We start from the raw sequence: 12895 nt of genomic DNA on the forward strand, positions 1-12895 counted from the left end.
CATCCATTTTCTAAGCCACTTCTCCGTCAGGTTCGCGTGGGGGTGCTGGAGCCTATCCCAGCGGTCATCAGGGGGAAGGCAGGATACCCCCAGGACAGGTCACCAGTCCATCGCAGGGCAGACAGACACAGACAGTCACTCACACCCAGGGGCAATTTAGCATGTCCAATTGGCCTGACTACATGTCTTTGGACTGTGGGTGGAAACCCACGCAGACACGGGGAGAACATGCAAACTCCACACAGAGAGGACCCTGGTCACCTGGCCAGGGAATCGAACCCAGGCCCTCCTTGCTGCGACAGCGCTACCCACCGCGCCACCGTGCCATCTAACCATTAGGCCATGTCCCATTAGATAGCAAAACCATCTGAGATTTAATCATAATGGTTCTAATGGCCCTTTTTGTCCAGCAGGGTATCTGTACTGATCAATGCTGGATTTACTAAGACCGTTTACGGCAGTTCTAGATGTAATTCAACACTTACAAAATTAAAAATGCACCCAATGTCAATCTTACTCCAAACACAATCGATTGGCCAAGACATATTTGGTGTCCAAAGTTTGCTTCTTTAGTTTGGCACTTTAATATGGGGTAAAATGATGGAAAATAGTTATAAACACACTACATATACACCTCCACTGTAAATGCACTAAAAATGTCTCAGGCATAAGGTGTATATTGTATTCATTCACTGTATTCATAATCATGTCATGTAATTACTTTCTGTGAGGGAGCTTATAGAGGTCGGCGTCTGGTTCCCATCACCCCCACTGTAAACAATTCTGATTCTGTAAGTTTCTCTAAAGCATAGCACTTCACACCAAACCACTCTTGCATGACTTTATTGACATACTAGCCACTTAATTAGAGAGAACGTTTCAAAATCGGTTGAATTCCATTTTAATATCTGGCTGTTCTCCTCAGTTCACCCTGAGAACGGACACACCACTAAAAAACTACATTTCCCAGGTTCCCTCCGGGCGTTTAAAGAAAGGGGGCGGTCCTTCACCGCTCGTGGAGGCGGAGGGGGGATCGGAGTGTTGGGGACAAAATTCAACTGTCAGCCGAGACGCCGCGGTTTTCAACTGGACTTTTTTGGCCGCTTATCATGGAGTTACCCGGTGAAAGCCGACCGGACGCTGCTGTCTCCCCCTGACCGAGCCGCCGCTGCTTTCGCTTCTCACCCGCCGAGGTCTCCATCCGCAGGAGGTAACGTTAAAGTTAATGCTCAACTCTCAGTGCTGCCGCTGCGACGTTAGCGTAGCTACTCTGAGCTGAACTGGAGCATCTCGCCAGTGTTCTCGGTAGTGTCCGCAGCTTTCGCGTGGATGCGGTGGTCAGAAATCATACAGATAGCTGAATGCAGCGGTCGTTTTCGTGAGACTGTGTGCTTGTGCGAGGCGCTTGTGCTGCGAAGTGAAGATATTTATGTTTTTTGGCCGCGCCGGGGAAGTGATGACAGAGCCAGGTGAGGTAACGTTAAGCACTCTGACACAAGGCAGAAAGTGGATTATTTTGGGAGACTCGCTCTCAATTAACGTGAACTCCTTCAGCGTCTTTTCCATTTTGCTGGTGGTCGCCAGGCTGCCTTGCTAAACCGTTAACCGTTGACCGTTGCGACGGTTAATTTTCAAAAAAATTTAAACTGCCGTCAGAAAACCCGAGCCGAGCCGAGCGGAATCCTGAATTCTGATTGGCTGCCTCTAATAAGCAGCTGAATTTAGCAGCTCGAGCGGCGAACTCGCCCTGTCAGAGTGGATAATCCAGAATTATTCCAGAGTGTGAAAACGGACTTTTAGATGGGAAGGAATTAGGAAACCATCCAAATTAAGCCCCCTTCCTTTTGGCGGTGTGTGTGTGTGTGTGTGTGTGTGTGTGTGAGAGAGAGGAGAAGAGAGCGCAGTGGGCTAAGAATAAGTAAGTAGCAGGAAAAACGCTGGCCCTCAGGCTGAACGGTGCTGAGCGGTGTCGATACATCAAAAATATCACGGTATCAGTGATGTATATGTAAGTAGAGCTGGGCGATATGGCAAAATGCAATATCACGATACTTCAGGATGTTCTTTAGATAACAACACACGATGTGTCCTAATTTTTACTGTTTCTCACATCTGATAAGTTAGAACAACCATCAAAAACGGAATCAGTTTACTTGTATTAGAAGTTTCACACCCTGTGCTGCGCTAGGTCCAGTAAAACAGGCTAGTTATGCTCTCTTTAAGCTCTCGTGAAATCTACAGTATGCTTAGAAAAGCTTATTGCTGTGTAATTCATCATGATAATGATAAATATTGTTATATTGCCCAGCTGTAGTGTTAATACATTCTGTAAGAGCATGCTTCTTGGGCACTGATACTCTGTGCTAAAGGAATGTTTGACAAACCTGACATGGCTTGATTTTTTTTTTTTTTTTTTTATATTTTCTACTCTTAAAATGACGGTTGTGAATGTTAACCAAACAGAAACCACGTTTCAGCAAAGGAAACATGCTAATTACTTAGTTTTAATGTAATTTAAGCTTTCAAAACGGTCTGAGATGCCCAGTAAATGACATGCATTACAGTTAACCATGTTTTGTTTTTTTGTTTTTTTTGGGGGGGGGGGGTTCCGTCTTTTTTCCCAGTTTTATATTATTTAGCATATTAGTACGCAGCTTGGGCCAACACGGCCTCAGTCTGATGTAAAATTTTGGCTTAAAATGACATAGCCAGTTCCACACTGCCCTGCAGATCATGGCAAAACCATACAGTGTGTGTCTGCTCCGATTAAGAAATGTGCTCTTTTTGTCTGTAGCCTAGTTCAAGAGCGTGCCATTCTTCTGACAAGCATGAGAAACGCTAGTGAGCACACATTTGTTTTCTCTTTCAGGTAAACACCTGACACAAATCTTTGTAAACTGTCTCCCACGGTTTGTTTACAGGGGTGTCTGCGAAGTCTGTATCACTAAATACATCTGTGAGACCATTCATTCATTCACTCATTCATTCATTCAGTCGTTCATGCATCATGTGTTTATTTTGTTTGTACTAAACTAGTTATGTTGGTCATGCTTTCTTCATCTCGATGTAGATGTTCCAGTGGTCTGCTCGACTGTGTTGCCGGGAAGTTCTTTATGACCTGGATGGCAAAGGAAGCGTTCTGATCTATACTGCTTCTAATTGTGCATCAGCTGTAGATGCACATGCAACGAATTGGAGAATGTTCAAGGAGTGGTTAACTGAAGTATTACTTTAACGTAGTCTCTCAGTCTCGCTCGGACGCCCAATGCAGTCGATCGCCCAGGGCACGTTATGTGCTTCTTTAGTTTTGCGCTAGAGCAGTAAAAGGGCCACATTAAAAAAATCTCATCAAATCTGTGGGCCGGAGAAAAAAAAAGGTTGTATTTAATTTTTAGTTAATGTTGTGCTGTGGCCCACCTGGCCATTGTTTATTCAAAATATTCAAACTTCGACGGTAAAATATGGACACTTGAAACCTTGAAATATCACATGGACACTTATATTGTAATATTCAAAATGTAAATGTCCCCAGGTGCTCAGTCTTTTAAACCTGTCTATTTGCTTGAACTGGACTCCTGGAGTCCTTTCTTTGCTGCAAGTTATTAAGACGAGCTGCTGCTGAGTTAGTGTTAAGTGTTTACACTGGCAGAACGGCGGCTGATTTGCATTTTGGTGATAGGACTGGTGTGAAACTGTGTAGAATTGTGTAGAATTGAGGTGTAACCGCTGTCCCATAGACTGTTGTCGGGTTAGGAGATTTGGAGCGCACATTTTGTTGCAGTGCATGATGGGGACTATAGTGCAGCTCGGACGGGCCAGATCTGGCCTGCGGGCCTTGTGCTTGACACATCGGTGCTAGAGCGTTCCTACGTTTGGTTTATATGATATGAAAAATAAAAATATTTTGAGTAAGTCCACTGCAATACTAAAGAAGCAGATTTCAAAAGAAGCTGATTGACTACATTTGGGGATAAGAGGACACTGTACATTGTTCAATGGATCATTCTTTTCAGACTGTGTCTGTAGTCCTGTAATACATTTGCACAGTTACAGTACAATTTCATTTGAATTTTGCACTGATAAAGTCCCCATAAAACACAGAGAGATTATAATATCTATTCACTGCTCATAGGTAGTGCTGAGCTCAGGGTGATGAGAGTAATATACATGGAGTCTCTAGGCGTTGTGGAATGCTTTGTTCTTCTTTCTTAGTGGTTCTCAGTTCCTGTCTTGGAGGTTGATTGTACACATAGCAGTTTCTCTATTCTGACACACTCGATTTCAGTCAGAATTAGGCTTGTTTATGAACCGATGTGTTGAATCAAGTGTGTTGGAGCAGAAAAAAACAGATGTGCTGGTCAGTGGTACTCCAGAATTTAAAAATGAAGTTTTCTGCAAGATGGAAACAAGCACTTTCACATTTTTCATGGAGGATTGCTTAAGACAGTTTTAACTGCAGTGTGTTTTTTTTTCTTCTCTGTAATTGGTTTAGTGCATTTTTGAATCTGAAGTTTGGTTGTAATTCTTTCTTGATTTATTCCTTCCCTGTTTATAGTATGGTCAATGAAACTGGAATCATCCTGTCAGACAGTTGCTTAAAAAATGGTATCAGCATTGTAAACGTCATCCTTTAGACCTGTATCTTGGACTGGCATCAGCTCAGTGACTGTAGGTTTTGCATCAGTAACTGAAAGGCTGCTGGTTTGAATTCCTGATAGAGTATGCTTGGAAGTTCCTTGTAGACTTCTGAATTTCCAAGCTTAGTGCAAGGAAATTGAGCTTAAATGTTGTAAATACAAAATATTAAATGCAGGCAAGTTCTATGTTATCTAGGTAGCTATATGAGTTGTATTGCATCACCAGCCAGTACATTGTGCACAGTACATTCATTAGTTTGGTTGAATTTAAATGTAATGTATACACACTACATTTGTTATGTAATGTAATGTAATCTAATGAAAAAAAAAAACGATACTACATTTTTATTTGATCTTTTTGTTTTTTATGTCACATTGGTTTCGTGCATTGATCTAAAACCTAACAAAAGAGAATGCAATGCGTCTAAGAATCAGTTATTTTTCCCACCCTTAGTCCTGATGAATTATACAATTTCCTCTTCTCCTCACTCATAACTTTCATGCTGTAAAGAAATTAAAGAAATAGTAAAATGAAAACTTAACTTTCAGAGGCTTGTGGCTACAGAACAGAAACCTCTGCGTTTTGACCTAGTTGTGACTGTTATAGATGCTTTAATACCTGTCCTGTTTGGCACACACTCCCATTAGGTTGGGTTCCCCTCACCAGCCCACAAACTCAACAACGAATAGACCTTGAATTCTGTGTCAGTTTGCTCTAAAACTAGGCCACCTCAAAATGGCAGATACCGATGTTCTAGAATTCGTCCCTGCAGTCCTGCTGCACTCTCGCTGGAAAAGTCCAGCATTTTCCCCTACAGCTGTTATCTCTGCTGTGAATGATGATAACCTACTTATAATCGCTCCATTTACATTATTGTAAACTGAGCTACCAGTAGCAAAGAAGCCCATTTTATTGATTAAAGGGGGAACTGAGGGAGGTGGCTTGCAATTTGTTATTGTTGTTTTCATTTCTAATTCTGCTCTCTCTCTCTCTCTCTCTCTCTCTCTCTCTCTCTCTCTCTCTCTCTCTCTCTCTATCTATCTATCTATCTATCTATCTATCTATCTATCTATCTATCTATCTGTCTGTCTGTCTGTCTGTCTGTCTGTCTGTCTGTCTGTCTGTCTGTCTGTCTAGGCGTACCTGAAAGCAGAGAAAAATGTCGGACAAGATGTCTAGCTTCCTCCACATAGGGGACATCTGTTCCCTGTATGCGGAAGGATCCACCAATGGCTTTATCAGCACTTTGGGGTATGTCTCTCTTACTTTGTCTCTTTCAGTGTCAGAAAAAGGGCAAAGACTAAAATGTGCCATTGTATTCAGTATTTTTACTTCTTAAAACATGAGTATGTAGTTTAAATAGAACATATACTGTATGTTACGCATGTATACTGTAGAAATGTACATATCGCTGCTGATCTCCATGTTTCTTGCTTTTCAGATTTTGACATTATTCAAAAATGCCTGTTGGCCTTTACCTTGTGTGTAAATTTCATGATGAATAGACTAAAAGAAAAGCCCCAAAATTACTTGGAAAGAAGTCTGGTTCCAATGACTTACATTAAAAATAAAGTGTTTTTTCCTTCTCCTGTAAAGTTTCCATTTTGGAGATGCAAGGTTTTGTTACGACAACAGCAATGTGTAACATAAGTGTATCCTGCTCTCTGTTTTTCTCTTTCTTTCTCTCACTCTCTTACACACATCTAGTGTTCAGACTGTGCTTCCCTTCTTCACAAACTTTTCTTGTCTTTTGTGATTGGGCAGGGGCTCAGTGAATCAGGCCTTCACACTAAGAACCAGATCATATTTTGAACCAGACAGTAGGTCCAGATCCTGTCACTGACCCCTAGTGTTCTGAAGGGACTACAGAGGGAGAGCTTGTAAGACAGAAGAATGGGAATGTGTTTACAAGGGAAATGTGCTTAATAGCTCGCTGTATACACACAGCTGTATATTTTATATACAAATAACTCTCTTCTGTGTCAGAGTGCTGATCAAGCAGCTAGAATCAGTTTTTGACTTTCACATTTTTTAACAAAACGCCTGTGTCCTGGAAAACTACTTTTTGCTTTTTGTTTGTTTGTTTGTTTGTTTGATGTAGTGAGTAAACATTAGTTTCAGAATGTACTGTTTCCAAAGCCTACACGATCCATATATGAAAATTAAGCTACAGAAACAGCTGTTTTGAATTCATTGTTGTTGGGATGCCATGAAAACCAACACACATGTCCCAATTGAAGTTGTAGGGAAAAGAAGGGAAAAATAGATGGAGAATAGAATAAAGAAACGACTTTTCTTTTAATGTAAGTCAATGGAACCAGACCTTTTCCATGTCATTTAGGGTTGTTTTTTTGGTTCACTCATCATGAAATGTACATGCAGTGTAAAGGATAACAGATATTTTCAAAAACTGAAAAATGTCAAAAGTGCAGATACAAGGTTTTCCTCCAACAACAGCGATATGTCGGTTTTAAAAGCAAAGGAAAGCGGTTCTATAAAAATCATTTATGACTGTTTTTTTGATGCCTAAAACAACACAAATGTCATTGAATTTCAGTGGTAAAAGTGAGCAAAATGTAAAATGCAGACAACAGTTAATGGTACAGAAGCTTTCCTACATCTTGCTCCTAATGAACATGTTAGTTGCGTCCAAGGGATGTGATGTTCCAAGGCCCATGAGAGAATGTCACAGTTAGTTATGTGACACTAAATGTCTTGCTGGTGTGTTTGCCCGGCTTACGATGTTTGTTACGGTGTTTGCTTTTTTATATTCTGCTCCTTACTGTTTGCACTTGTCTTCATAACTGAGCAGAAAGCTCAGATTTAGTGCCCTATTCTTTAAGACTTTGTCTAGCTGATGAAACGTTCCCATTTCAGTTAATCATACCCTGTCGTTTCATGCCATTCAGTTCCACCCTTTTACAAGTCTGTGACATCTCCCAGTGACCAAACATTAACACTAGCGCTCACTCATTTACACACCACTGTCTAATGTCACTTCTCCATGGCAACAACACCATGCGCAGCTTTGAGGAACGAAGAGTTGACAGAACTCATTTGTCAAGACGTCTGCCTTGTGTTGTTTTGCTCAGTAATCATTTTCTGTACCTCTTTTGTTTGTGTGTGTGTGTGTGTGTGTGTGTGTGTGTGTGTGTGTGTGTGTGAGAGAGAGAGAGACACACACAGAGTGAGTGACAATCTGAAGCTATATTTAGACCCCTGTATAGCTCTGTCTCTGTGCCACTGACTGACCTCACACAAGGGAGGGAGTAATGAGCCACCTGGCTTGCTACACTGCCAGTGGGAAGAAATGTGTGCGTGTGTGTTTGTGTAGGTGCATGTGCGCGTGCATGGCTGAACCATATTCAGCCGTATGTGCCTGAGAAACTGCAGCTGGCTTCATGAGGTGCCAGAGTGACCTGAATGTATTTTCCTGAGTAATGATCTGTAGGTTTGCTGTTCCTTCTGTCAATCACTGTGTGAAATAATATGTGAGGGTGGCTTTACATGGTGCATCTATCATGCCAGTTGCTGGTTGTGTGTAATTAAAAATAATTAAAATATCATGTAACAAATTTAATTAGCCAACCAGTCAGCAGTCGCCAGTATCTTCTATGATGTGTTATTTACAGCATAACAACAAGGATATACAACTACTGATAAAAGGAGAGGTTCCGACAGTTGTCATGTAAATGTTAGCTGGATAGCTGACTAGCTAGTTAAGATAAGTGGTTCTCAGCAAGCAAGCAACATTAATGTAAGAGACTTTTTTTTTTTTTTCTTGTCCATAATGTGTCCGTTAAAATCTGTGCTTTGACTGGGTGTTTCATGAAGCTTGAGACGGCTACAGAGTAGCCTGTTGCAACAGAGTTTTTAAAAAGTTTCAAGAGATTCGCCAATCCCACTAGCGAGGCATCCTGCGATGCTGGGAGGTTGAAGGCTTGGTGTACTCCCTCCTTGAACAGCTCAGTGCACTTGAACAACAGCGCTAACTGCCAATTCCATTACATCAACTAATAGACATTGCAACATACTAAGTGAGGGGCTAAAGGAGAGCCATGCAGCCCATACAGAGAGAGCGAGGCCAGTTGTGCTGTCTCGGACTCCCGGCTACGGATGGCAGTGGCATCAGCAGGGATCGAACTTGTAAGCTCTTGACGATAGGACCTACGCTTAGACAGCTGTTTCTCCTTTTGCCCCCTTTCTAGGAGCATTGCCATTGTGTCAATAAACAAGGCACTGCAGCATAGTGTCCTAGTCTTAACTCCAAAAGAGTGGCTTTAACTGCTCAACCACTTGGCTGTTTCTGAATAGAGTAACTCCAAAATGTTGAATGCGTTTCCCTCTCAGTATGTCTTCTGGTATGAGGTGTATGCCATTCACAGTGATGGAGACAGGTGTGCCGAATAGTTCTGACATATATCATTTTCTCTGCTGGAGATAAAATTAGACATCCTGACCTGCCACTCTGGTAATGCAGAAAATGCTGACTGTGAGTGTGATTAACACTGTCAAATGGGAAGTGACTTGAATGAGGCCTGTTGAAGAGTCTGACGTTATTTAGGCTCTGCATGGTTTTACTGTGTTAGGATTCTAGATTGCAGGTTTTGTTCCTGTTCTAAACAGAGGGGTTGGGGATCTGTCATTTATTTCCAAATGTGTTGCTCCTTCTCTTCTGTCTGTTTTCTTTCCCTCTCACAGGCTCCTTAAGTTGACATTTCTCTTAACGTCTTATTTTCGCCAATCTGATTAAATACATTCCTATTACAGATTAGGATGGATGTGTTTATATGCTCACTCTACTCAACAATCTGATGGATATATCTGTTTACATGCTCACTACTAGTAATCAGATCAAGTGTGTTTTATTTGCTTAAAAATGATGGTATCTTCAGGAAAAAGGCTGAGAGGAAGACATCGTGTTCTGAGACACATAAGCTGGACATCCTTCCCACTGCTGTTTTTTAAAGTTCAGAGCATAAACTTGAGATTTTTGCTAGTATTCTGTAAAGCATGTCCAACTTCATAACCGCTGCTATGAAAATATGGTGTCTGTGGTTGAACTATAGATAAATTTCTGTATTTCTGTAGAAACCTGTCTCAGCCCTGAGTTATATGGTTGCACATAATAATCTGATGTCTGTTTCTATTTCATTTCATTAATTTATAATACACAGTGAAGTAAATTTATTAGAAGTTTTTGTAATGTACTTCTCTTCTGTCTGCAGCCTGGTGGACGATCGCTGTGTTGTGCAGCCAGATACCGGCGACCTCAATAATCCTCCTAAGAAGTTTCGAGGTAAAGCCCACCACTCTCTTTGTGTCTTTTTGTGTCTCTCTTCCTCTGTCCCTCTCTCACCTTCTCTCTTTCACTTTCATTACTGCTTTCAAATGCTACACATGTTGCAGCCGTTTTCTTGCACTTTTTTCTCTCTTTTTCCACTCTTTCCGTCTGTCTCACTCTGTCTCTCTGTGCTGTGGAAACAGGATCATGCTTTATGGTGCTGAAAAGCAGCATGTCAAAACAAAGGGCTTAAGCGTTGGAGCTGCTGATATACAGCTACAGCTTGGCCATAACTAACTGTTCCTATTGACAAATCTCTCATGGAGGTCTGCAGCAAATATTTGAGACTTGGATGTCCAGTTTCTTCTCTTTTTATTTTTGAGAAGCTTTTGAAAAGGGCTGTGAGATAATTCTGTTGCCAAGTGTCTAAAGCAGTTTAGTTTTATGTAGTAGATCTTTCTGTGGTGTCAGATGTGCAATACTGGAGCATTTTGGACACAGAAGTATGAAAGAATACTTGACTTCTGAACTTGGCTTTGCATATAACTACAAATGGGTGGCTGCTATATGGCAAGAATGTTTACACAATACTTCAAGGTATTTTCACCATTTACAATGTGTATGCTTAGTTTTTCTTAGATTTAATAACATGGAATAGATAAAATAGAACTTGTAGTGTCATATAAAATTAAATGTAGTAGTAGTAATAAAAAAAGAAAATGTACAATTACAATTATTTTTATTCTATGTTTTACAAACTGCACTGCACTACATTACATTGAATCTAGTTAACCAGGCCTAATTCTACTTATAATGAAATCTGTTGTTAGTCTGTGTTCTTTAAGTATTGAGTATTGATGATATCCACAATATTCTCAGAAATGTGTATTGACATGATTTCTCGCAGTAATAAGAAAATATTGTTCATTAGATTGTATGCCTTACATATATGTAAGCTTGTGTTAAGCTATTTGAATCAATTTTGTAAGCCTGTGTCTCTTTTACCAATTTCTGTTGAATTCTTAGGTTGCATTAGGATTGTTTTCAGACTTGTGAGGCCTTGAATCTGTGTAAAGCTGGGAGCTGAGTCATTACCCAGCTCCTGCTGGCCTTGCTGGCTGAATGTGCCTTTCTGTGGCAAAATGTGAATTTAATATCCTGCGTGGAAAAATGTCAGCTTGCCGCTAATTAACCTTGCACTCACCTGCCCCCCTGTAGGCTAATGAATATGAGAGTATGCCCCCCCCCCTCGCAGGGCCAGAGCAGCTTGTGTGATCTGGGCAGCTCCAGCGCTCAGACTATGTTCCTTTCATAGCCAAATGGCTCTTTACTCAAACAAGCGTTAAGTAGTAGGAGATTAGCAAGAGCCCGACCAATAAATTATTTGGTCTGTTATATTGGCTTATGTTGATAACTTCTGGATTTATCAGTATCTGAAAATTCTTCAGATAATAAGCCAGTAATTAACAACTCACAGCCTCACAGACTCCTGACAATTGTGCGCAATTTCTGATGGTTGCTGATGGATATATATATATATATATATATATATATATATATATATATATATATATATATATATATATATATATATATATATATATATATATATATATAAAATGTGTGTTTGTGTGTGTAGATATATATAGATATATATATCTATATCTATCTATATATATATATATATATATATATATATATATATCTATATATATCACTACTGTCGGAACAAAACCTATTATATCTATTTTATGTCATTTTTCAATTTTTGACATATTCTGAAAATTCCTGTTGATCTTTACGTTGTTTGTAAATTTCATGATGAATGGACCAAAAGAAATGGCCCAAAATTACTTGGAAAAGTTTACGTACATTAAAAGTAAAGTATGTTTTTTCCTTCTCCTGTAAAGTTACCATTTTGGAGATATAGGTTTTGTTCTGACAACAGCTTCTTGTTTATCTGTGAAACAGCAAAGAAGCTAGCATTAGCATGGTGTTCTACAATACAGGCAGAACTAGCAAGTTTGAATGCAAAACACCATTATGGTCAAAAAAAAAGTGAATAGCGTATTATACCACAACAAACCTTTGTATTCTGAGTTCTTCAGAGACCTGAAGAGAGGTAAGAGGGAATAAACTGAAACCAAAATGATTCTCAAAGAATCAGAAGTAGCTCTACAATTTTTATATTACTTAGCCTAAGACATTTATTATATGCTTTTGAAGTTTAATGAACGTGACAAAGGCAAACTGACAGTCATATCAGTCAGTAAAGCTCTATTTTATCTATTGGATTATTAAACAAAATTCTAAAAATCTTTCTAAAACTTTTATATTATTATATATTATATTTATATACAGTGGGGCAAAAAAAGTATTTAGTCAGCCGCTGATTGTGCAAGTTCTCCTACTTAGAAAGATGAGAGAGGTCTGTAATTTTCATCATAGGTACACTTCAACTATGAGAGACAATATGAGGAAAAAAAATCCAGGAAATCACATTGTAGGATTTTTAAAGAATTTATTTGTAAATTATGGTGTAAAATAAGTATTTGGTCACCCACAAACAAGCAAGATTTCTAGCTCTCACAGACCTGTAATTTCTTCTTTAAGAAGCTCCTCTGTCCTCCACTCGTTGCCTGTATTAATGGCACCTGTTTGACCTTGTTATCTGTATAAAAGACACCTGTCCACAACCTCAAACAGTCAGACTCCAAACTCAACCATGGCCAAGACCAAAAAGCTGTCGAAGGACACCAGGAAGAAAATTGTAGACCTGCGCCAGGCTGGGAAGAGTGACTCTACAATAGGCAAGCAGGTTGGTGTGAATAAATCAACTGTGGGAGCAATTGTAAGAAAATGGAAGACATACAAGACCATTGATAATCTCCCTCGAGCTGGGGCACCACGCAAGATCTCATCCCGTGGGGTCAAAATGATCATGAGAACAGTGAGCAAAAATCTCAGAACTAC

General features: G+C 39.9%; 1 protein-coding gene across 22 annotated transcripts in view; it reads left to right on the forward strand.

Annotated features, from left to right (window-relative positions):
• The first annotated feature begins 1034 nt into the window (after nucleotides 1-1034).
• itpr1b (inositol 1,4,5-trisphosphate receptor, type 1b) overlaps nucleotides 1035-12895 on the forward strand; it is a 173487-nt gene continuing 161626 nt past the window's right edge. For all 22 annotated transcript variants that reach the window (XM_017710893.2, XM_017710939.2, XM_017710902.2 and 19 more), the window contains exons 1-3: nucleotides 1035-1210; nucleotides 5776-5889; nucleotides 9867-9937. In XM_017710893.2, the coding sequence (XP_017566382.1) occupies nucleotides 5798-5889; nucleotides 9867-9937 (163 nt within the window). In that variant the 5' untranslated portion in view covers nucleotides 1035-1210; nucleotides 5776-5797. The remainder of the gene's footprint in view (nucleotides 1211-5775; nucleotides 5890-9866; nucleotides 9938-12895) is intronic.

Source organism: Pygocentrus nattereri, chromosome 21 (assembly GCF_015220715.1).
Source record: "Pygocentrus nattereri isolate fPygNat1 chromosome 21, fPygNat1.pri, whole genome shotgun sequence".
Lineage (NCBI taxonomy): Eukaryota > Metazoa > Chordata > Actinopteri > Characiformes > Serrasalmidae > Pygocentrus > Pygocentrus nattereri.